The sequence below is a fragment of the Anser anser genome, assembly GCF_964211835.1.
Source record: "Anser anser genome assembly, chromosome: 2".
Classification (NCBI taxonomy): domain Eukaryota; kingdom Metazoa; phylum Chordata; class Aves; order Anseriformes; family Anatidae; genus Anser; species Anser anser.
The window spans coordinates 103,449,720-103,475,130 of record NC_139721.1 but is presented as its reverse complement, the minus strand read 5'-3'; the positions used below and the strand labels follow the sequence as shown (position 1 = coordinate 103,475,130).

The 25,411-nt window shown below is 41.5% G+C and overlaps 1 protein-coding gene across 2 annotated transcripts in view; it reads left to right on the top strand.

Moving 5' to 3' along the window:
* The window catches only part of EGFR (epidermal growth factor receptor), a 158,656-nt gene extending 146,459 nt beyond the window's left edge, over nucleotides 1–12,197 (top strand). Inside the window, exons 21-28 of one of the 2 annotated variants that reach the window (XM_083825859.1) lie at nucleotides 1,776–1,931; nucleotides 2,768–2,843; nucleotides 4,088–4,234; nucleotides 6,192–6,289; nucleotides 7,251–7,418; nucleotides 7,514–7,561; nucleotides 7,713–7,815; nucleotides 8,859–12,197. In XM_083825859.1, coding sequence (XP_083681985.1) covers nucleotides 1,776–1,931; nucleotides 2,768–2,843; nucleotides 4,088–4,234; nucleotides 6,192–6,289; nucleotides 7,251–7,418; nucleotides 7,514–7,561; nucleotides 7,713–7,815; nucleotides 8,859–9,235 — 1,173 coding nt within the window. In that variant the 3' untranslated portion in view covers nucleotides 9,236–12,197. Of the gene's footprint in view, nucleotides 1–1,775; nucleotides 1,932–2,767; nucleotides 2,844–4,087; nucleotides 4,235–6,191; nucleotides 6,290–7,250; nucleotides 7,419–7,513; nucleotides 7,562–7,709; nucleotides 7,816–8,858 lie in introns of both variants that reach the window. The other variant, XM_083825858.1, reaches the window with a different exon arrangement.
* The last annotated feature ends 13,214 nt before the right edge of the window (nucleotides 12,198–25,411 follow it).

The following is a 25,411-nucleotide window of genomic DNA, read 5'->3' as shown; positions in this document are numbered from 1 at the left end:
TGTATTTTTTACAAACATTATCTTTCACTGAGGTACACAGCCATGTCATTCAGACAAAATGTTATGACAGAGTATATACACACCATGTGTAAAAACACTGTGAAGTAACTGAACGCATTAGTCTCACCCTTAATGATGAAAATAGCTTGAATCCCAGGCCTGCACACAATTATAGATCTGCTGCAGTTTCTGCATGAGCAGTTCAATATCTCTGGTGTATGGTTATGCATGTGCGTGAGTCTTTTGGCTATCAGCATCTTAAATAGCTGAGTGCAAAACTGATATTCTGCTTTTCAGCAGCTTTGAGTCCTAATAAGTCTCTGCAGCAATACATGTTTAGCAGGAAATTTTTCGCTCTACTGGGGCGAGATTATGTGATTTTTTTTAAGATAGTCTGTTTTATGTCGGCAGCTCAAGATTTTTTTGTTTCAAGAGCTCTGCTCATTAAAGATATATTTGTATAATTAAATGCATGTTCTTGGTGGCATTGTGCCAGTTTGTTTGGGTGGTTTGTTTTGGCAACATGAGCAGCTCTTAGAGCAGGGGTGAAGTTCTGCTGAGAAAATGCAGTGGAGGATTCGCTGGTGGTCCAGGTTAACAGTGGGCTTAGGAAGAGGGTGGAGGCTGGAAAGGAATTACTCCCTCCAGTGTTCTGTCATCACATCACAGTGATCATTTTGGTGTTAATTTTGTAGGCGAGAAGCACTTTTTTATTAATTCTCTCTTCATAAAAATACAAGCACATAAGCTACTGCCAGCAGAAGTATATCGACTGGGAGTAATTGTGGTTTTTAGAAAGGATCTTGCAGGAAACTTAGAAATTGTGAACTTTTTGATTCCATACACCAAGAGATTGGAGTTGAGGGAACAGAGAATAATCTCTGTGGTCAGAGAGGCAGATGTTAGATTCATGCCTTAAAAGTCAAAACAGCACAATTATCCATTTTATCTTTCTGAGAGATCTGCAGTCACTCCAGAGAAAAGTCAATTCTTCCTCAAGAGAAGTTGTACCAAAACAGCACGTATGCTATGGTGAATGCAGTCTAATCTTGGGAGGCAGTGAAACTGGAAGAACTTGCCTTTTCAAAGAGGACTTGAAAATAGATGCAACTCTGAGCTCAGCCATAAAAAGAATTTTATTTTTTTACCTTTTTCCTTTTATTGCCTTTCCAGCGTATGCCTAATTGTTAGCAGTGAGAAGGCAGAGCACATGGTAATGAGGCACAGAACTGGTAACTTAGAAGGATTAATTTATTTTTACTTGAACTCCTCCCAGGCCATTCGCATCTAAGTGCTCCCGATGAGGTTGGCCTGTGTGCACAGGGCAGATGAGAGTTACTGTACGTACTACGCTATCCTGAGGTCACCAAGGTTGAACAAGTGCAGCTGAAAAACGGGTTTGTCCACTCATTTGGCAGCACTATCCTGATTTTATGTGTCTTGAACTATATTCTAGAAGAACCCCTGCTATACCCGCTGCCATCCCTTTTTTCTCTATGACTCCGCTGGAATATGGACCCACAAAAAGGTTACTATAGGGTAGTACCACAGCCACCACCTTCTCCATCTAACTGCAAGTGCATGCCCTCACCCTAACAATCAGAATCACGTAATTCAAAACAGCAAACCTTTTTCTGAACGAGGGATAGGTTAACGTGTGTAAATGGTGCTGTGCATACAGTTACCACCGAGCAGCTGAAGTTTGGCAACTTGTTTGTGCATCAAAGCCCAAAGTGTGTATGCTGGATGCCAACCTCTGGTCTGTTGTATTGCAGGGAATGAACTATTTGGAGGAACGTCGCCTGGTGCATCGTGACCTTGCTGCCAGAAACGTCCTTGTTAAGACTCCTCAGCATGTGAAGATCACGGACTTTGGGCTGGCAAAGCTGCTTGGTGCCGACGAGAAGGAGTATCATGCAGAGGGAGGCAAGGTAAAACGCACCAGAGGATGGATGAACTGCTGCGTGTTCGTTGGTGTTTGTGCTCGTGCATGAGGCTTTCTGTTAAAAACAGGAAAAAAAGAGAGTGGGCTTTTCAAAGGGCTCAGCTGCAATCTCAGCTTGCTGCCTTTGAAGACTGTGGGAGTCCGCTGAGCACAGCCAGAGCAGTGTCAGGCCAGTGTGACTGCAGTGGGAGCAGAGGTAGCAGAGCAACAAATGCTTTTGAAATTCCCACCCAGAATGTCTGGGAAAAAACAAGGTTATTTAAAAAAACATTGAAAAAAAAAGCCTGTCTGACTTCATCATGTAGCCAACACCAATAACACTGTACAGTTTATGAAGAGAAAGGGAATACTGTGTATTTATAGCAGAAGAAAGACCTGTCAGACTTGGTTCAACATGCCTTCAATGTTGTACTACGTGCTGATGGAGGGAATGTATCCTGCTGAGAAATTAAAGAGAAGCTGCTTGCAAATATTGCAGAGACCATAAATGGAAACCATATGAGCACAGATCAGTCCTCATCATACAGCCTGAGACTAGATTCCTTACAATAGGAGAAGGATAAAAAAATATAAATTGGACTGTTAAAAATATTGTAAAGATTTCTAATTAACTTAAAACTCCGCAAGTTTCCAGGTTCAACATAATAAATTAGAATAATAATAAAGACTCAGAAGTTGCCTGCTTTGCCTCTCAGCTGGTTGTGGTTTTTTGTTTTTTCTTTTCCTTTCTTCAACCAAACCATTAGCTTAAACACCACCTGGTGGTAAATATTGCTGATAAAATTTTGATCTGTCTTACGGCTTATTTGTGAATTTTTCTAGGTTCCTATTAAATGGATGGCCTTGGAGTCAATTTTACACCGGATTTACACTCATCAAAGTGATGTCTGGAGTTACGGTGAGTCTAAAAACATAATTATTGTGGATGTTCTGGAACAATTGCAGTGACTATGCAGCGTCCTTTATTCTTTTTGTTATCTTAAGATTGAGAGTCTAAACCTAAATAATGGGCCAAAATCACCTATTCAACGAAATAAAATTCCCACAAAACTGAGTGATGGTGAGGTGTAAGATGTCTTACAGAATATGCTTTCACATGATGAGCCCTTCCCTGACCGAAGCTGCAGGAAGGAGACTGCACTCCATGTGGTCATCTTCTGCTGAGGCTTTTCTTCAGCATCTTCATGTGGAATAGAACTGGACAGACAATAAAGCAGAATAATGAATGGGCAGACTTAGAACTATTGGCCACTCCGTCAGTTAATGTCAATCGGTGTAACTCCACTGTTTTCTGCCATCACTATTTCAGGTGATAGCAGAAACTTATTTTGTGGTGGTGGCCAATGTGGTGGCCTAAAATGTTTTGGAGTCCTTACCTACCTGTGCTTCAGCACAGGGCAGGTGGTAGGATATCCCGGTATCGAGAGGACAACAGAAAAAGGGAATCAAAGCAATACCCTCTGTAGAGAATTCATTTTATACTTGGTATAGTTCATAAGCCAGCTTTAAAGAAAGAGGAGCTGAAAGGAAACTTTTCAGAGAAACTTGCTGCAAAATTTCCACTCTGTGTTCTCTTATACTCCTGGAAAATGTTTAGTGCAGATGGTCAAACCCTGTATCCTGTTAGAAAAAGGCCTCTGCTCCCCTTAATCCATTTATGTATCTTGGCTTCCAAAATCTTGTTTTGTATCCTAAGCTACCAGACAATCACAACAGCTACATCACAGAGTATGTGGTATGTCAGCAAACGACACTGAGGCAGCTGGTTTACACATCTTTCAACAACTGCTCTTGCTCGTCTCCAAAGAGATAATTTTAAACAAAAAGACAACTTCCATTTTTAAAACCACCTCCTAGGCTTGAGTCAGGAGTTGATAACCTGTATTTCCTTTCTGTGGCTCTGGGAAGTCTGTGGGACGTTCAACACTAACATACTAGTTGAGACTTAAAAAAAAAAAAAAAAAGTATGATTTCAACCTGTTTTATTAATTTGTCTCTCTTTAAAATCATGGCAGAAAATGCTTTTTCTGGATGGGGATCTGACTCTCACAGGCAGACACACTCCTGCTGCCTCTCTGCGCCCAGCCAGGCATCCTGACTCCCACAAAACCTCTGTCATTGTCTTCTTCTTTCCCCCTGCAGGTGTGACAGTTTGGGAGCTGATGACATTTGGGTCCAAGCCCTACGATGGGATCCCTGCTAGTGAAATCTCCTCTGTCTTGGAGAAGGGCGAGCGTTTGCCCCAGCCCCCCATCTGTACCATCGATGTGTACATGATCATGGTCAAATGTGAGTTCAGATGGTTTGTGGGTACTCCTCTAAGCTCAAAGTGGCACTGTTGCTTTCATTATATCATATTTCTATACGCTGAATTCTTGGCAACAGCATGGAAATATGGTTATGTGAAAAAGATTGTGTGCTCCTTTTACAAGATGAGTGCCATGAGCATAGACACCACAGCACTGGCAGATGCACTTCAAGATCCTGAGTTCCTCATCTGATTTCTTCCCCGTTTTTTCAATTGCTTCTTTTCAGCACACAACTCTTGCAGTAAAATAGCACAAGAGGTAGGGTGTCTCTGAAGCACTTTTTGACCAGATAGGGCACAGCAAAGGGCTTCTGAATCCCAATCCCGTTTTTCATCTATGTCAGCTGCTAGAATGTCAGATTATTACCTTGCTTTCTACATATCCCCTAAGCCAGGGCTGGGCTGCATCCCTGCTCACTACTGTTTGTGAGGATGCTGAGAGGCAGCCCACTAGGTGGCATTTAAGACCTTCTCATTGGAGCAAACTACCTATTGCTGAAATAGGAGCCACGCTACCATGAGCACACGGTAGTGCAACACTTTTGGGGACTCCTGGAGCACCTGCACATTGCTGTGTTGGGACAGGCACTGCACAAGAAGAGCCCTATCCCTGCGCTCACTGAGGTGAGCAGGAACTGGATCTATCTGTGTCCATCAGCAGCACCCAGATCCAAAAGCACTGTCCTGGAAAGCCCTCCTCAGCAATGCTGACCCCTACTGACACCTCAGCCCCCCAGTTTGCAGCGTTCCTGCCCTAGGTCTTTGAAAGCACTGAACTACAGCACCTCCTTGGGAGGCTGAGCTTTTGTGAAGCAGGGCAGCTCCATCCAAAGTTATTTACACAACATTTTTTTTAATAAACAATATTCAAACATATGCAATTAATAGATAAATTCAGAAATACTAGATGCTACTTCTGCCACAGCAGCACACTTCCAAAAGGTCTATTGTGTCTGAAAGTGAGAAGGATTTCTTTAGTTGGTAAGAACTGCACTGGAAGAAGTTAGCAGGGGATCATATATCCAGCACAGCAAAAAGTGACTGCCACTGATGAGATTTTGTTTGATGCACATTTCAGATGTCATATTATGATTTCGTTCCTCCATTAACTTGGGTAGGCTATTTCTTATGAGTTCTCCCAGACAAACTAAGCTTCACCTTTCATATTTTTAAGTTTTGAATGCAAGAGTCTCTATATCAGTTCATCTGTTAGTTGATATCAGAAAGTGTGGGTTTCCTAATTCATCTCACATGTAAAGTTACCAGCATAAGTATTAGAAATCTCTTCTAGCATTGATCCACACTAAGCTGTAGGATTTGTTTTTGTTACAGTCCACTTACTAGTTAAATACAGCTTAGGTATGGTTAATCTTTCAAAACACCCACAATGTAGATGTTTTGAATTTTAGAAGAAATATGGTACAAAGGGCAGAAAATTGCAAGCGTTGCTTCTGCTTTAGACCTCCAGGATTTCCTGAAGCAGTGCATTAAGGAATAGGCAGTCAAACCACAGTATGTCTGCAGGCGCCTGCTGAAGCTACTTTGCTTCTCCTCCTTCAAGAGCTTTTTCAGAGCAGCCTAGTTTGGACTGATCCAGGCTGGCCCCCCATTAGCTGTCCTGAGGACTGTTTCCTTACTGTCATGTTGTAGGACCTGCCTGCCCTAGCAGGGGCAGGCCAGCAAGAGAGGGGACAAGCTCAGCCTAAAGCTTTGCTGGCATTGGCGTTTTACTACCTCCATCATCCTTCCAAAACTGCCAGGTGTGCATCTTAAATGCTGAAATTCACACCAGCTAGTGGCTGGCAAATGAACTTTTTATGGTGATCCCTCACAGGTAGCTGCTTTCTTTGCACCGTGCATGTATGCTTTATTTCAAGTTCTCTGTTTGATTGCCAAAGCAACTTTAACTGTGCATTGCTCTCCCTGCTGTCCTGCCAGGCTGGATGATCGATGCAGACAGCCGTCCCAAGTTCCGTGAGCTGATCGCGGAGTTCTCCAAAATGGCCCGTGACCCTCCACGCTATCTTGTTATACAGGTAGGAAACCCAACAGTAGCAACGTGTCTGATGGGCATTTAATATGAGGCCCAAAATTATTTATAATGCATAGGAGATAATATTCCTGGCTTGGACAGGTTCTCCACAAATGTTTTTTTTCCACTTAAAAGAAGCCAGACCCCACGGGCCCATGTTTTAGTGGTGTGCTTCCTGCTGGGGCAAAATGATTTCTCCCAACTGTACCACTTCTGGGTGCTGCAGCAAAAGCTCTTGTTATATTGGCATTTACTTGAAACTAAAAGGTACAGCGTAAATGGCATAGATGCGAGGGAGCAAAAGCTGACTGAAATGACAGAGCTTTATATTTCAGAGAATAAGAGAGCTGAATCTGTTGGACTGTTTATCTCCCTGCTGGTGAAGGATTATTTCCTGTTAAGTGTTTGCTGAAACATGATGTGGGAAGGGAAGCCATTTAGGAAAATGAGAGCAGTTGCAGAATAGATTTTGAACATCCTCTCTGGCTCTGACGATAAAAGGAAACAGAGCTGAGCTGTTCGTGATGCTCTCTGCAGTGAGAGCTCATGCTCACTAACAGCATGAGTTGAGAAAATGTATTGCAATTAGCATTTAACACATGCTGATAATTTAAGGCCAAGTTCTACTGTTGCCTTCCAGGTCTTAACAAGCTTAGCTAAAACCCCACACAGAATTTCGAGACCAGTCAATATTTTCTTAGTACTGGTCCCAGTCTATGCCCATTAACATACTGCAATCATAAGAGGAGAACAGAGTTTGAACCTCTTAAAAATGCAGATATTTTACAGCAGTATAGATGTTGCAGGCCCAAATTCCCCCAAACTCTAGATAAATTTGGTTAAATAAACAGATCAAAATATTGCATCTTGGGCTTCTTACTGAATTTCTTTGTCTCTTAGAGAACAGGATAACGAGGGCTCAAAGGGAGCCTGCGAGTCCTTTCTCACACTGATTTGTCTCATAGGGAGACGAAAGGATGCACTTACCCAGCCCTACGGATTCCAAGTTTTATCGCACTCTGATGGAGGAGGAGGACATGGAAGACATTGTGGACGCAGATGAGTATCTCGTCCCACACCAGGGCTTCTTCAACAGTCCCTCTACATCCCGGACTCCTCTTTTGAGTTCATTGGTAGGAAGCATTTCCTCTCTGAGAACAGAAAAAGCAATTTGAGAGTGAAGTGTTTCTCATGATGCCTATATTTTCTCTCTTTCTCTTTTTAAAAGAGCGCTACTAGTAACAACTCTGCTACAACCTGCATCGACAGAAACGGGGTAAGTGGGGTGACTTGTAAAAAAAGGAGTAGCACTGTGAGATCATTTTTTTATTGCAACTCCCCTCCCTCCATTTATACATCATTTGTGTGAATCAGCTTCTTCAAAACAGTCTCTTTAATACTGATTTTCTGCACTTCCAACCTAGCAGGGGCACCCGGTGAGGGAAGACAGCTTTGTCCAGAGGTACAGCTCAGACCCAACGGGCAACTTCTTGGAGGACAGCATAGATGACGGCTTTCTGCCTGCTCCGGGTGAGTACCTCTCCCGTGTGTCCATCCCAGAGCCATTCATTCACAAGTCATTTGGTTATATCCCTTAAGATTCTTGCCTGAATATAGTTGTTTCCCTTCCTTTTCTAGAGAAAGGAAGCAGTCCAAATGCTTCCTGCCTTTTTTTGCTCAGTAAGCAGGAGTGAAAATGGATGTGCATATCCTTTCTTATACTTTTCTGGCCACCTCTCATTTCAGTTCCTTCACAAGCCAGATTCCTCATGTTTGCCATGGTGCCATCAGGTTGGGGAGTTTGGGTGTGTGGGTATATGTTTAAGGCTTTCTAATACTTCAGAAAATAGCCTGTAAAAATGTTTTTCAACCCGTAAACACTTTCTGCAATATAAACAGTTTTCTGGTAGTGTCACTGCTTTCAGATGTTGATACACAGAAGGAAGCTCACAGTTTCCCATTTACTTACAGCATGGTAGTTGTAGAGTGAGCCAGAAAGTGTGGAAGGAGTTGGTGCTGGGTTAAGCAGTCATGATGCTTTTGATATAAAAAAAAAAATAAATCAACCTTCTATCCCTTCCCCCAAAAAACACAGCTGAAAAGACTGATAGACCCTGCAAGGGATGGCATGTAAGTGAGATGTGGAGTCTCTCGTGCTGCCTGTCCTGTATTTTCAAGGTATTTGCCTTGTCTCTAAGCATTTTTCAAGGGAAATGGCTTCTGGCAGCCAAACTTCCTGACTGAAATTTCAGAACAGTATCTGGGACATAGCCACCCACACAACACTAAAATCAGCAGTAGCTATTTAGCAGTCTCGTGGTCAAAGTCATCCTTCTGCTGCTTTGAACACTGAACTCCTGAAGGTGTACTCCAAGGTGGTGCACTTTGTGCCACAGCGTGGCAGTCGCTGCGTTTGGCTCTCTTCCCCACCTGATGCAAAGCTGGGAAGTTTGGTGAGGTGCTGCGTGTGAAAAGCATGGTGCAGCTTGGTTAAAACTGCACCTCGAGTGATGCAAACGACTGCACTAGTTACACGTCTACATTTTCAGTATCTCGTTTGTTTTCAACTCCAGAGTATGTAAACCAGTTGATGCCCAAGAAGCCATCTACCGCGATGGTCCAGAATCCGATCTACAACAACATCTCCCTCACAGCAAACTCAAAGCTCCCCACGGACTCGAGCTACCAGAATTCCCACAGCACAGCCGTGGACAACCCCGAGTATCTCAACACCAACCAGTCTCCGCTGGCTAAAACAGTCTTTGAGAGCTCTCCTTACTGGATCCAGTCAGGTAATCACCAAATAAATCTGGACAATCCTGACTACCAGCAGGACTTCTTACCGAAGGAAACAAAACCTAACGGTCTCTTGAAAGTTCCTGCGGCAGAAAACCCAGAGTACTTGAGGGTAGCAGCACCAAAAAGTGAATACATTGAAGCTTCAGCATGACCATAGAGAATTTCTTCTTGCAGCGAGGCAAGCCAGACTCGTGGTTACTCACCTGGCTGCTGCAAGAACAGACTCTGCTCAGCGCGAATAGCAACCACAATGCATCAATAAGCACACCTTCCCTTTTCAGCGCATGGGCTGAAACTGCAAAGCCGATCTGACAGGACGGTTTGGGTCTTTTCTTGCCCATTTCCATGTATTAACTGAGGTGCCTACACTGCACCGAGATGCGTGTTGGAATGGAGCAAGATCTTCCTGTACAGGAGAAATATGGATGCATTCCTTTTGTTTTCAAATGGTAGCATGGTAAGAAGCCACTCTGGGATGAACTTGAGAGCTGTACACATTGTACAGTCAAATTCCTTTCTACAGCGTGTATTTTTATAAATGTTTCTAACAGAATTTTTGGATCTTTTACAAGATCAGATGCTTGTACTGCTGGTCTGTTATGTGGTGCTCAGATCACCAGCAGGAAGAAAAATAATGTTACTAAATAGTTTTCCAAAATTCCTGGAACGGAAAAAGTTATTCCAAACCACCGTATTTTTACAAATTGGCTCCATATACTGCTTCTTGGCACGAACAGGAAAAGTGCATCTGGGGGACGTATGGGAGATTCTGTCCACAGCAGGATGGGGCGGATCACTCTGGGGAAAACTAGCACGAGGAGCAAATGGCAGGACACATCACCAACTGACCACTACTGCTAAAAGCGGACAGGAGGAACTCAGCACAGAATCGTTTATAGATGTTTATAAAGCGCTCACTGGTCTGTTTTCTAATGGTCAAACACAAGACATTTTTCTGATCTACTTTATAGAAGCTGTAGAGATGTCAAAATGTCTTTCTTCAACAAAACTGTTAAATGTTGCCGTAACTGAAAAATGAAGTGTCAAATAATGTTTAACAGTCTTTAATTAAATGTCAAGGAAATGCAAATGGTGGCAAATTGGAGCATTCGTGAGACAGACAGGATGCACTATACTAAATTAAACTTGACTAGGGCAAGAAACACAGGTAGCTCTAGCCAAGCAGTTTTATTTCCCTTCTTAAAGGGACTCCAAGCAGAAATCATCCTGTATATAATTTGGTAAAGAAAAGGGTTGTGTCAGCGTTACACTTTCTGTACTTCAAGGCAAAATACAGCCAATTGCATCAGGCCGGGGCAGAAGCTGAGGCTATTTGCCTCATCATACCTCTCCCTTGGGTTAACCTTTTATAGCCCCTGTCAATGCAGGAGGAGCGGTGAAAATAAGGAAAGGAAGAGTAATCTGGAGTGACAAAAAAAGTTGTCTTCTTCTGAAACACAGGGCCGCCTGCTGCTTCTTTCAACACCCAGCCTGGTCTTCGGTTATCAGTGTGGAAGAGGCAGACTAGCCAAGGCTAGGATTTTAGCTTAATAGTATATAGACCCTGTGTGTTAATGGTGTGTCAATCACAGTAAGCGAAACAGCTATTCTTTCGAGGGACCCCTGTTAAAAAACTTAAACTCCTCCGTCATTAACATTTCTTATGAAAGTAGTAGGAGTAAAAGGCCCAAAGTGTAAATTCAGCCAGTAACTTAGAAGCAGCTTGGCAGTGCTATTTTAATCAAATCATTAGCTCAGAAATCAAATACACATTTGGCAATCCTGGTACGAAGGCCATTAACTAGTTAAGTGTTGGGAACTTACTTGAGGTAGCACTTTAAATAGCAATAAATTGTTAAATGTGTGCTTCCACTGTGATTTGAGTCTATCACTGCATGCTTCATTTTAAGTATTGCACCTGGACCCCAGGATCAAGCAGAAAATCCTTAGAACATTGGTTTTACAGATTTATTGAGGAGTAAAGGAGAAGAGTGGTCATGTGAAATGACCCTTTTTAAGAGTAATGCAGTGGAAAATGCGTTAGTAACTTCTGTGTGTGCTCTAGTTCATCAGCCATGCTGCAGTTTGGGGTAGAGAAGTATATTTGGTCAAAATCCAAAGGTTGTCCTGGTGTGCTGTTTCACAGATTTGTGTCACTGTGACCAAGTCCCAGCCACAGCGCTATGGAAGATGCAGTATTTGATTATTACTTGTTTGTGTTTAAGACAATAACCAAAATTCAGTTCGTATGCCAACTTGGGGCAGATTTCTCCGTGCATTCCTGAGAGCAGATTTGTTCTGTCGCTCTCACAAGTGTGCAGCGTGTATGCACAGGCAGTGCTTTTCTCTCCACCCACTACCCCAGGAGGAATGTAAATAAAATGAAAATGTATTTTAACAGAAATCATGGATAATTTTCAGATTGCTAAATCTGTTATGTCTCCAAGCAGAACACTAGAAAATCACACAGTGCAAGTTCTCCTGCAGGATCTTTCCAACACTATTACACAGAAGAATGTATTGGTGTTTTGATTTAACCTTCTATCTAAAACAAGAAAGCCACTGAGAAATAGCAATATGTATCACCAGCATTATGTAGCATGAAAATTATTTAATAAAGGTTAATTTGCTTGCCCTTTTAAAGTAATTTAGGAGGGATTCAGTAGAGACTCATTACTAGTAAGAGGGAAATTCATCTAATATTAAACAATGTAAGTTTGAAAGATCATAATTTTTGGAATATACTGTTTCTGATGAGAAAAGTAAGAAAGAGCATTTAGGACCACAAGCTCTTGGTACAAGCATACAGGAAGATTCCAGATTTGTGGGATTAGCTGAATTGTGAAATAATTCTACTAAATATGCACCCTGTAAGCCATGATATGTAAATAGGCAGCTCGGTAATGATTCAAAAGCCAGCAAATGATAAATGGTCAGTGCCTCGAGGAGCAGATACAGTGGCACTGGGAGTGGATGGGAATGCACAGCTCCAAGGCTCTTGCTGGAGGCACAGGTGTTACAGGGTAGTGGTACTTGTAGGATAACAGGCATTAGCAAGGTATCCAACCATTGTCACTGAGATGAAAAAAAAAAAAAAAAAAGCAGCTGAAATACTGTTCTGTTGTTGTTGTTTCTTTGTTGGCTTTTTTTTACCCCACTGCAGGTCATAGACCATGTAACAGCAAATATACCCATGCACATCACAGTTGCTTGTAAAAGCAAACATGGTCAGGCAGCAGTTTCGGGGGGGGGGCGGGTCATGGGACCACCTTGCTGATGCAGTGTTGTACAGAATGCAGGCTATTGAATGGGACACAGAAGTTGTGTTTTTTCAAATACTAGAAAAACATAAATGCACTGAGAGCTTACGTAAATCAGCATCCAAAAATAACTTAAAACTTCTGCTGTTGTCTCCAAGGAGGTGCGGGTATAAAATACCGTTTTTTTAAATGCTACTAAATAGGGAAATGTAACAGGCCACAGCCACTGTTAAAAGCTAGCAGAGTCTTACTAATCCAAAAAATAAAGACTCCATTTTCACTATATTTCTCATGGAAGGCAAAATGACAGCACGCACAAGTTAGGGCTCAGTGTCTCTTAATCATAAAGCAGCAGTTAACAAGGAACTGTTTTTGCAATAATAATTTAAGCACTACATGCTCAGAGACTTTTAATAACTGCTAAGTATATGAAAATATAAGTCAAGAGTCTTCACATTACTTTGATGTTTTCCAGTGTACACTGTCAGTGCACTTTACTTCATTTGGGCCTTGGGTTGTTTTCTGCTGCAAAGGGAGTTGGCTTGGGAAATCTCCTTCATGTTGCAATACTTCTTGTAGGGTAAATCCATCTTAGAGGGCGGGATCTTACTCTTGTTTCCAGCTGACAGGCTATAGCACAGTGAGTTTTCTAGAGAAAGCAGTTGGAAATAGACACTGTGCCTGGTGGTTTTTGGAACATCTCAGGGTACTTCCCTGTCCCCCCAGGTCGTGGTCAGATGGCTGTGTGAAGGTCCAGCATTACAACATATGCTCCCATGGTTTATTTGAAAGGAAGGGGGTTGTGCAGGGAGAGTAACACCAGGTTTGGGGCAGGGCCAGCCAATCCATCCCAAGACAGCTGCCAAATTTGACAAAGGACATCACTGAAACCATTGACTGTTCCTGCAGGTGTGGGTGAGAGTGGATAGATGCACACTCTTGTTCCTGCTGCCAGATTGAAAAGAAGTCTGCTGCGTTTCTGCAGAGATTGCCTGTGCAAAACCCAGCATGCTCAGCCTTTGTGCTATGGGATGATTCTCGCCCCAAGCCTGGAGGGTGCAGCCAGGGCTGCAGAAATGTTACAGGACCCCAAGCAGCTCAAGCAGGTCCCATCACAAGGTGCCTGGGGTGTCCTTGGGCTGTTTGGGGGTGCTCCAGGATGCCAGTGAGAAATTTTGCATTTCCAGACAAGCACTCATTTTTCAGATTCAGAGTTCAACATATTCTGTTATGACTGCTGCCTCTCCAGATGAGGAGTTACAGGATGCCGGCTTTTATTTCTCCCCATGTTTCTCCATGAGAAAATGTCTGAATCAGGACAAAGTATGAAAATGTACCTGTGTCCTCCTCCTGAAGAAAACTGTATACTGATGAAGTGTCAAACTCTGTGTATAACACTTAGCAAGAATGCTTTGTAATGTTTTATCACCACTGATTCAATTTTCTATATTGGAATCCCATTTTCTAGTGTTCTTTTTGTAAGTTTTATCTCTTTGTTCCAACACACAACTTTATAAGGAGCCTTTAAAAAAATAGAAAGTTTATATAAAAGAAAAACACGACACCTTTAAGTAGCTTTCTAAATAGGCTGCATTAGGACCAAAGATATAATGTCTTGTTTTCTTGCTTTAAAGGAATAGGGTATTGATCACCAACCACTTCCACAGCATCTCATTACAGGGAAAATCTGCAGAATTCATTGGGACTGGGCCATACTGCCACTGTGCCAGGAGGGCTTGACAGGAGGATGAGGCCTGTCCATAGAAAACTAAACCAAATATCAGGACCAGGTAACACTTCAGGGCCACATCTATGACCTCTACACAATTTCGATTCATTGTCTATTGAACACAATTGCTAAACAAGGACACAATAAAAAAGAAACAAATACGTTATGCTTTGGCTCAACATCAGGAAAAAATACAATGATGTGAAGATAAGACATGATTAGATAACTACTTTTTATGTGAGGAAGTGTGTAGGCTGGCAGTGAGAGTTTAAAATGATAATACTTTTGGTTATGTATTACTTTAATTGTGAGGGGGAGTTGAAATCACGGCACTTCCATGATAGGCTTTACTTTCTGTCACACATTCTGCCTACTTTGGGCGTTGTGTGTATTTGCAGATCACCTGTGTTACCATAGCCTGGTGGACTGAAAATTATAGTTCATTCATATGAGTAAGAGGTACTGCACATAAATCCCTCATTCTTTTACATGGGAAGATGAAGGGGACAAGGAGAGAAAGTGTGGAGACAGTAGGCTGTACCACAGGAAACCCTCAAGGAAACCCTCAAGGAAACCCTCAGTAACATCAGAGAAAAAGGTTTCCTGATGAAAAAAAGAACAGAGCACCTGGCTGGCAAAAGACACGTCACTTCTGCACCACTGCAGTCAGCAGGCAAAATACCTTTGGCCAAGGCTCGGTGCTGGTGCTCCATCATCAGTTTTGCCCTTGTCCTCTTACGTGTTTCAGCTTTGTTGCAGATGAGGCTGTTTGGATGCAAGACACAGTGAGTTTTGCGGTCTCTGTACCTTTCTTTTTGAAGTAATGGATTTTCTAATTAATAAAGTGAAAAGAAAAAAAAATCAAAACCACAGCTGTGAACCTATCACCAGACTTGCTGAAGGTTTTCTTCCCATGTAGCTGATACGGTACATCTTTTCCAGTCGCTCTGGAATTTAGCCAAACCATCCTCCTGACCTCTCACAATCCATCTGAAGACTGTGGAATTTCAAATACCATCAGTGCTATCCTCATATTTTATGAAAGGGAATATGTGAAGTAGTCGTCTACAATGGTAGGAAGGTTGGCTCACATACCTAGGTTTCTTTTTAGTCCTACATTCCTAACACTGTTCCTCTTGAAATTAATGGGATGTTTGACTTGATTTCACTGAGAGTATAAAACAAGGCTAATGTTGAGTGATTTTGATAATCAGAGATCCTATGGATCCATTGTCCCTTTTTAGGCTACTTTGTATTGATCCAATCAATTGAGTATAAGGAATAATGTTTTGGTTTTAATGAACTGTCAAGCAATATACCCATAGATACAGACGGTACCTTGCAGCATTGTAAAGTTACTCAACTATGAAAGCACTATTTGTACAATAAGAAACTCTCGACTTTTATATGGTTTAATAGTTTATACTGTTGATCAAAGATTGTTTGTATATTGAGCGATAAAAAATGAGGTGTATATTATTCTTTTTAATTGTTTTTAATTTTTGGAGAACTCTATTGTAATATACTGTTGTATCTGGGGGGAAGAAAAATCAGTGGCTAGCTTGTAGGGTTTTTAGCCAGACAGGAACTCACAATAAGGGTTCTTTATTGGTTGACTTAGATTTTCGTACAAGTTGTCACCTTGGGGATTTATCCAGAGCTTAGTGAAACTAATAACAAGACCCTTTCTTCTCTCCAAGACTCTTTGGCCTCTCTCCATATACGGTACTGGAGTTCCATAATGTGAGCAATAATACAGCTAACAATTGTGAAAATTGGAAGTGCAATATGAAAGCCCAGGTGCTGCTTATCAGGGCGCTAATAAAAGCTGCTCTTTCAAAATGCATGGCAGGTTCTCACTTCAGTTTTATGGCAAAAGCAGAAGCACAGTCAAAGCAATCCCTCAAATTCTCATCCATATTACATTTGGCTTATGAAGCCATACTTCTGGCCATCTGTGAATTTCGTAGTCATGTGTTGTGCAACAGCATTGCAGCAGGACTCTGTGGTAAGAAAAGTCAGTCTCAACTAGAGTCACATACATGCAAAACATTTACATTATTATATGACACTAGCAAGAAAGAGAAATTCTGTTAGCAAAGCCAGTCAAATAAAGCCTCAGGGTCCCCCAAATATTGGTGTTTAATTATACAACTGGTGGAACATGTAGCATACAACAGGAATTGCAGGGTCCTAAATGTAACAGAGCAAAATACATTGGGTCTACAAGACATTAAAGAAGAGATGAGCTGGAACTGACAGTACATGTTCAGCCTGGATGAGTCCCTGGTATTGTCATTAGTAAATTAAATCATTTCTGTCTTTATAGATTAACTTTGTACACAGGAAGAAAAAAAAAAAAAAAGCCACTACAGCACCTTTCTCATTTTCATCTTTCCATCCAGTCCCTTCCAATACTAGGCTGCATTTTTACCAGCTCAACTTATTTTATGCAGAAATGATGTAGTCTTAATCTTCATATTACTGGTTCTCAGAAATGTCTAATGCGTATTAATGCATGATATTTTTATTTTAATAAAAGTAATTAAATAAATCTTTGCTGTTTGGGGGCATGTTTTTTTTCCTCTTTAGTGATCACCTGACTTGGGAAGACTGTATATACATATGTTAGTATTAATATTATTAACTTGAAAAAGAAAATGAAACATATATGTCAATTTCCTCTGTGAAGATCACAAAACCACTTACAGATAGATTCAAAAGTTTCTTTATCAGGCAGGAAACTGTTCATCTATGTATTTCACATGTAGGAAATTAAAGGCACAGCAATACCCAGAGAGATGGAGACACTGATGGAGATAAATTCCCCTGCTAAAGAATGGGGTGGGTATAGAAATGTGTGGATATTTGGGAAGAATAAGCATTCAGAAATTCCACTGATCTCCATTCAAATAACTAAAACATGAAAAGTGACAAAGGATGCAACAGGACAAGACAGCCAAAGAAACACAGCTGCAGTGTAATCCCCCTATCTGCCTGCACAGGATATGATAGGTTAAGATAAGATAAAGAAAGTTGCTATTTAAAGATAGGAGAGGAAGGCAAGTCTCTGCCATATCCTTTCATCATTATCCTCAGCAGCACTGATCAAGCCATGCCCTTTACTACTCCTAAACTCAGGCTGGGATAGAGCAAAGCAAACCTTTAGGGAACTCATTTGAACAAGCAACAATTGCATCAGATCATGTAAGAAATTTCCAGGGTAGCCAGTAAGAGCTGACACACTCTGAGGAGGCCCACAGCCACAGCCAGACCACCTACTGCAGCGCCCAGGACAGACCTACATGCGCAGAGCATCACTGAAGACGGGAGAGCTGGACCAAGCCTTCCTGTCTATATGGCCAGGTTTCCTGTCACAACACTGGTGGCAGCCATGCTGCTCACACAAAGGGCTCACCAGCAGAAAAGTGTTTCTCCATGTGGCATCAAGGCTGGCGCTTACTAATCCACCAGCTCAGCCTCCTTGAAATTGCATTATGTTTGTTGGCAGAGATTGGCTCAGATCAAATGTTGGTGCCCACCTGAGGCAGACTCATGGCAGACCCCCCAGGAGCGATGACACTGGGACTGCAGGTACCAAGAGACACATCCTGCACAGGGTGCTTGGTGGGGTGGCTGGGCTTCCTCCCTGTGGGTCAAGGTGGCCTACTTTGAGTCCACCTGGAAGTACATACACTCAGCAGTAAGCCCCCAGGCCCAAAATATAGATTATTGCTGCTCTTTATTTGGAAGAGGAGCTGAATATAGATAGAGATTAGGTGGTGCTTTAAATTGTTCGCTGGGAACTGAAATCTCTCTAATAAGCACCATCTGTGCAGTGTTTATCACCAGAGCTCGTATTTCAGAAAGCCTTTTGCTTTAAAACCTCTTTCTTTACAAAGAAAGCAGAAGGGACATCACTTAATGCATGTGTTAACCCCAGAGACTGCTGCTTTCGGTGAGTTACAGCCCTGTGAAACTAAACCAGCTCAGAAATAGTGATTTATTTGTCTTCTGTATCTAGTATCATATGAGCTGGGTTTTGTTTGTTTTTTTTTCCTTCTCATTTGTTCCTTTTGAGTATAGATATGGGTTGCAGTATGCTTTACTGGTCTCTGTCCCTCTCAGGTGGGAGCTATGATGACACAGGAGATGGCCGTTCTTGCCTCACAGACATTTTATTTAGTTGTATTTGTACTGGCACTCTTAACAAGTCAAAGTGTAGTTAATAGGAGTCACAGCTGGCTGTATCGGTTTCTGTCTAGTCGTTGAATCATCAAAAGCACTGGAGTTGTTTGTGAATTTAGTGATGGTGGATAACAAATACAGCAACGTGTGACCTCTGCCACTGCGCATGGAGACGGAGCCAAGCCAGGCCCAACACTCCTGGGCTCAATGGAAACATAACAGTGAGGCAGCTCTTGCACAGCAGGGTGGTGAGGTCCTCCCAGCCTGTCCCCCGTGGACAGCCCCACCGTTTGGGGATTGTAGAAATGCAGCTAGCAGAGACTTCCAGAGAGAAAGCTTGTGAAGTTTGCATGGGCTCTGAGGCCTGCGCTTGATGCTTTGTGCCCAGCCAGCACGTTGCTGCTGCTGCAATGACCCTTGCTGTTGAAAGCAGTGGAAGGAAAGCTAACAGTGCCCTCTCTTGGAAGAGAAAGAAACCGTACACAAATATATAGCTTTAATATCCGTCTCCCAGCAAACAGAGCAGAAAAAAATAAAAAATAAAAAATAGCTTGCATGGGCGATTTATTTTCCAGTCCATTCAGAGTACAGGTTCATGCTACATTTAATCCAGGCTAAGTACGGGCTGCTGCTTTAAAGGGTCGCTGCACTGATCCGATGGAAAATAAATCCTTCTCTCTGATGGCTTAGTTTCAGTGGATATGCAGTACAATTACATACACAAGAGATCTGACATCTGACATGGCAATGTGTGTCCCAAGGACATGACTGTACTCCTTGGTGACAAGTGTACGTCCTCCTGCCCTCAAAAGCTCTTGTGCATGTTCCTGTGAAGTACTCCGTTTCCATAGCACTCTGTTATTTTTCATGTCATGCAAGAGAAGCAATATTGTGCAGATAATGCTAAGAAGAGTTAAAATAATGCAGATAGGCTATGTCAGGACAAAGGAAATTAAGTTCATTTTTGGCTTGTGATTTTTGAACTGCTGGTGGGAAGTAGTTTTTCTCCAGACTTCCTTCTTCATATGAGGAAATTCCAGCATACATTCGACCTATTGCAAAGTAAATAAGCATGTATTTGGTGAAAAGTCATGGTCTTGTGTAATCCTTCCAAAGTAAAAACTTCCATATATTTTCAAAAATTATTATATTGGCCCCTGTCTTGCTAATACAATTTTTTCTATTACGTGTTTTATTGCTTCAGAACACAAGGGAGATTTGCCTAAAAAATCTGGACAATCTGTGTTTTGTTGTAAATAAGCATGTTGAAATTGAGTTATTAGCAGGTGAGGCTCTGAATTTTTCTCAGATCAAGTGCTAAGTGAACAAACTTAACTCCCATCACACATCAGCTGTGTAGGTGAGCAAAAGTAACAAAATGCTTCTGTGCCAAAAATGGGGTTCTTAGGGACCTTTTGTATTTGCAGAGGGCAACAGACAGATCTGTGAGACACATCTCCATAAGTGATAAATAAGAGACCATGGATCTGTGTTCCTCCTGAAAGGTGGACTGCTTTCTCCCAGTTTTCATATCTCTGGCGTATGGCAAAACCATGCTTGTTATATTTTGACAATCATTTGAAGAGTAAGCAAGTGGGCTGATACAGATTCACAGATTTTTCTAGGTTGGAAGAGACCTCAAGATCATCGAGTCCAACCTCCGACCTAACACTAAGTACTCCACTAAACCATATCCCCAAGCTCTACATCTAAACGTCTTTTAAAGACCTCCAGGGATGGTGACTCCACCACCTCCCTGGGCAGCCCGTTCCAATGCTTAATAACCCTTTCGGTAAAGAAGTACTTCCTAACATCCAACCTAAAACTCCCCTGTCGCAACTTTAGCCCATTCCCCCTCGTCCTGTCACCAGGCACGTGGGAGAATAGACCAACCCCCACCTCTCTACAGCCTCCTTTCAGGTAACTGTAGAGAGCGATGAGGTCGCCCCTGAGCCTCCTCTTCTCCAGGCTGAACAAGCCCAGCTCCCTCAGCCGCTCCTCGTAAGACTTGTTCTCCAGACCCCTCACCAGCTTGGTCACCAGCTTGATACCCCTGCTTGATACCCCTGCTGAGGAAGTCTTTGTGTGCCAAGGGAATGTTATCCCATTACGTAGCAGGCAGCAGCAAGATATACCTTCATAGTTACCTGATGGTGAGTCAATGGGCATTTGAAATCAATATTAGAAGGTAGGCAGGCAGCAAGCAATTCCTAGGAGAAACTGTGATCTATATGTCATTAAACAACAGTTATTAGAGGTATCACTAAGGCCAAATTCATCTTTGTATGTATCCTTGTTAGAGTGCTAATTACATTGGCTTCTCTGATGCTTTCCTTCAGTAAAAGCTGGTTCAGACCAATATGGCACCTCTCCCAAGGGGATAACAATCCCTGGGAAGCTTAAAATCATTATGCAGCAAGAGATGAGCCCGTTGAGATGCTGGCAGTGGGGATAGCCTGGAGGATTTCCAGCAAGCTGGTTACAAAGGGAAGCCAGTGTCAAGAGACAGGAGACTAGAAGTGGCACATTCAGACAACTGATCCTGTAATCCTGCAGGGACCTCCATGGTGACATTGGCTGCTTCACAGTGGGCAACAAAAATGTAGGTTCACAACAACCCTGGGAGGTAGGAAAATGTATAGTACAACAGGAAAATGAGATAAACACAAACTGGGCTGGTGTGGGTTCACCTAATAGGGAGGGAGAAAATAGGGTTTCGTGTAGCTGCATAAGAGTTGTCAGGATGGAAGAACAGCATCTTTCTTAAGGAGGAAGAGAGAACTTGGAGGAAGGATGAGAGAAGACATGTCAGAGGCTCTTTGACAGGCTTGGTGGGGAGGGAGAAACTGGTGTTTTAAAGAAAAGTGGGGGGTTGTTGTTTCAAATTTTGTATCAGACTTTGGTCACTGAGTGCTCTTCAGATTTTTTTTTTTTTTTTGGACTTGCTTCTTCATCAGAGGAGAATGGAAATCTACTAGATTTTGCTTGGAAAACAGACCCCTTTACTGAATGTGACTTTTGCAAAGAGATGCTGGATATGTGATCTTTGAGTCTAACTTCTTGCAAAGAGGTTTGTTCAGCAGATAGAAAAGGGCATAGGCACATACATAGTCTCTTGAAGGATGCAATTAACTATTTTGCAAACCTATAAGCTGCTTACATAGAGAAGATATTACCTCAAAGAGTGTTTAATGAGTTCGTATCTGACATCTCATCCTGAATGCTGGGTTACTGAGTATTGAAGTTATCATTCAAAATGTTTACCTAGAAAACTTTCTTGGGTGGAAAGACTGCTATTACTTATTAACATCTATTCCAAACTACTCTAATGACCACAACATGAATTTATGCTTTCTCACACAAAGAAGCACCAAAAAATTACTCAGCGGTTATCAGGAAATCAATAACTAGGTTTACTGCAAACTGGATTAGCCCAGGAGGATACATGCCCTCTTTCTCACACACTTCTTGAACACTAGATTTTAGCCACTGGGAGAGGAATGATATTCTGCCAAACAGACCTTTGATCTGATGACACACAGACAGAATTTTAACAATACTGATGGAAACTATAGGGCAAGCCTGGCTCCAGCCACACTTGAAACACTTTTGGTGGTTTACTCTCATTCACCAAGCAGAAGAATTATTCCCTATTGCTGCAGCTGCTTCAGCTCTCCAGGTAGTATAAAGCAATGGGGTCCAATTGGAGCCCTGCTGACTTACATCCACTGAGCCAATGGTGCTTTACATCAGTTTACGACCTTATGGCTTATCCTCTATTAAGTTAACTATAGTATTTAACTTGAGACATATAATAGGGACACTCTTTTTTATTGAAAACATATAGACAGTGACTACTTTCCCACAGATGGTGAGAAATCAGTGTTTGATAAACTTGCAGTGATAATGTATAATATAATTTCAAGAAAAAGAGGTAGAATTATACCATTTCACTTCAACATCATATTACTATACAATTAGTGTTTTAACACAGGTTGGGCTAAAAAGGCTGCTCAGCTGTGAATTTGGTCTTCACTGGGGAAATGTGTTGTGTTTTTCATTGAGAGGAAGTATATATCTTTAGAAATTTTTATTCTGTGCATTGTTCCATCTCAACACGAAGTTAATTAGCAACACTGCTGCTTTTCTCTAATGATCTTTTTCTGTCATAGAGCTTTAGCTGCATTTTATAGGGAAGACTCATTTCAGCATATGCAGAACCAGGGCTGGCAAATGAAGCAACAACCAACCAAGGAACTGGCAGTGACTAAGATGAAGTCTAATAATTTCTATTTGCATCTTCTCAAGGCAAACTCTAGTCTTAGCTATAAACATATTCAAATGTGTAAATGCCCAAAAACATATTTGTACCTATATAAACTGTTTTATAAACCTATTTCTATTAGGTATAAAGTTTTCCAACACAACAATGGCCTCACATAGTGAAAGTTTAATAAATTATGCTTATCAAGATTGCTGGCAGAATAGTATTAGTTACTTTATTAAATATAAAAATATAATCTATTTTGTGTGATGGAGACTGCTGTTTGCCTTGTTACATGCTTCAGTTCCTGTGCAAGCTTACATGGTTGATAAAGAAGGGCCTAGTGAGTTTAATGAAGAGAAAGGCTAGTATCTTGATTAAAACAGCAGAAAGTTCTGAGAATTAGACTTGATTCCTGCTGTTATTGCAGAGCGCTTGTGTTCAAATGAACAGCAGACTGTAATGCATGTTGTTTAGTACTTGGTTCTTTACCCTAAATATTGTTATTTTGTATGGAATTTTATGGAAAGAAGGTTTTTGTCTAACTTGCCAGTGGCAAAGCTGTTGTCACATCTTTTCTACCTCACAACAGACAGTATTTATTATGCTAAGCAGAACAGAATCACAGAATGGTTGAGGTTGGATGGAACCTCTGGAGGACATCTGTTCCAGCCCCCGACTCAAGAAGGGCCACCTAGAGCAGGTTGTCTAGAAGGAACATCAGTGTGTGTTGAAACCTTCAACAAGAAGAGTTATTCACACGGATCTTGTTCAACGAACTTCACTTCCTGGGTTGCAAGGTCATGTTTCGTGAAGTCAAGGGGAAACTCTGATGGACGTTAATGTTACAAACGGGGTGGTGTTGCAATTTGGTCCACGGTGGTTGCTGGTGGTGTGTAACTTTGCACTTGAGCCTAGCTTCCTCCTGCAGCACCAGGCACCCTCGGTAGTGTAAACCCATGAGAGAGGCATTAGCATAACAAAAGGCAGGCGGTACACTCACAAAGTGGAGCTGGTAAAATTGCCTCTGAAAATCTGACAACAAACTGGACTCATAGCAAACCACTTCAGTGCACCATGCAAAACAAAGATATAAGAAAACCCACCTTCATAATCACCAGCATGTTTAGCATAAAGAAAAAAAAAAAAGAAAGAAAGAAAAAAGGGGAAAAAAGCTTTTCATCTTCAAAGTCTTTTACAAATATTCATTAATTAACCTTCCATGTCTCAGTATTACAGCTATCGTGGGAAGGGCCTCAGGGAAAACGGTAGTAAAGTTTCTAAATATTCCTTTAAGATGTCAGTTGAAGCACAGATTTCTTTTTTTATTTTTTTTACTAACCACTGAATGCAAAACACTTCTAAAAATACTTCAAATAGCATTAACAATGCTATTGGAATGTATTTCTGTGTACACAACCTGTGTAAGAAAATATGCATCATTTATGTCCCACTTAAGTCTTTAACGCATGACTAATGGCACATCTGCCTCCTCTACTGGAGTGAATTTCTCTATATGGGTCTGCAAAGCCATGCATACATGCTTAGCTTGTTAAAGTAGTCCCACAGAAGCTCAGTGAAACTGTTCCTGGTGTAATATAAGTAGGCAACATTTGCACAAGCAAGGCTGGAATGAGTATAAATTGGCAGTTTAGACCATTACTCTTGTTTTCATAGGCAGGCCTTTATGCACAAGTAGGTTCTTTCGTCCCGCTGCAGTTACTATTCTCAGTTTTTTGTTTTTATTTTCCTGGGTATCTATCCATTTGCTCCTCAAAGGGTATAAGTATGGGGAGGCAAGTTTGTGGCTCATCTAGAGGCCTAAGCTTGTCTGTCCCAAAAAGTCCCACTGCAGTGGGGTTTGCCGCCAAGCTGGTGATAAGAGCATTAATTGCTTGTGCATATTTTAAAAGCGGAGTTCTACTCACTAGCTGATAATTAAAATCCACAAGTTAAAACTGTAGTAAAATCTATATTTGTGTATATATTTTGTATATATTTCCTCTTAGATTTATGGACATCAGAAACAGTGTATAGCATAATGTGAATCCTTTTGTGAAAGTTCAGAGGAATAGGCTTTTAAGTAGGCAAGTCTCTTCTAAAATGGGACTTTAAATAAACAGATCACTTAGGACCCAGTTCTTCAAAGTATGCACACACACAGAAATTCAGACAGTTTCCTAGCAGTGGTTACCATCTGACTCTCACTGTTTTCAAAATGTCGTTCTGACTCATTTATGGAAACTTTTCCTTAACACTTCATAAACCTTCTTAAGCTGTTTTAGAAAAGTGGTTATAGAGTTCAGATTTCCATCACTGGCTACAATGGGGTTTGAGAATCTACCTAAAAACAAATACTGAATAATCTGTTCATAGGAGTGTTTTCTTCCTGCTCTGAACTAAATTCTACGTGACTTTTTACTTTCTCTTAGATTTTGTTGTCTGATGCAGTTGTGACTACCTTAGTATCATACAGCTTTGCTGGAGACAATATCATTTAGTTCACTTCAAATGCAAATTTTTAAAGGCTCTGCCATGGTAGAATCCATAGATGTCTTCAGTTTTGGGGCTTCTGTGGAGACTACCATTGAAGACTGACAAAATTATTGCTAGCAGGCATCACCGACAATTAAATGAGAGCAGCAGAATTTTGCTTTTTATTAATTTATTTGCAATTTTTACCAATTTCAGCTGTTTTAGTCAAGGGAAATTGTGAAGAATTAAAACTAGATCCATAATGTTGGAGGTGAGTAATTGGAAACATCAGAAAAAATTTCTTCAGTCATGGTTTGCTAACCGTGTTGGAAACAAAGTAGAGTTGTCCAAATGGGGTATGACCTTTTCAGTTTTGTCTTGTGGAAATGGCTGCAAGACACACTAAAATAC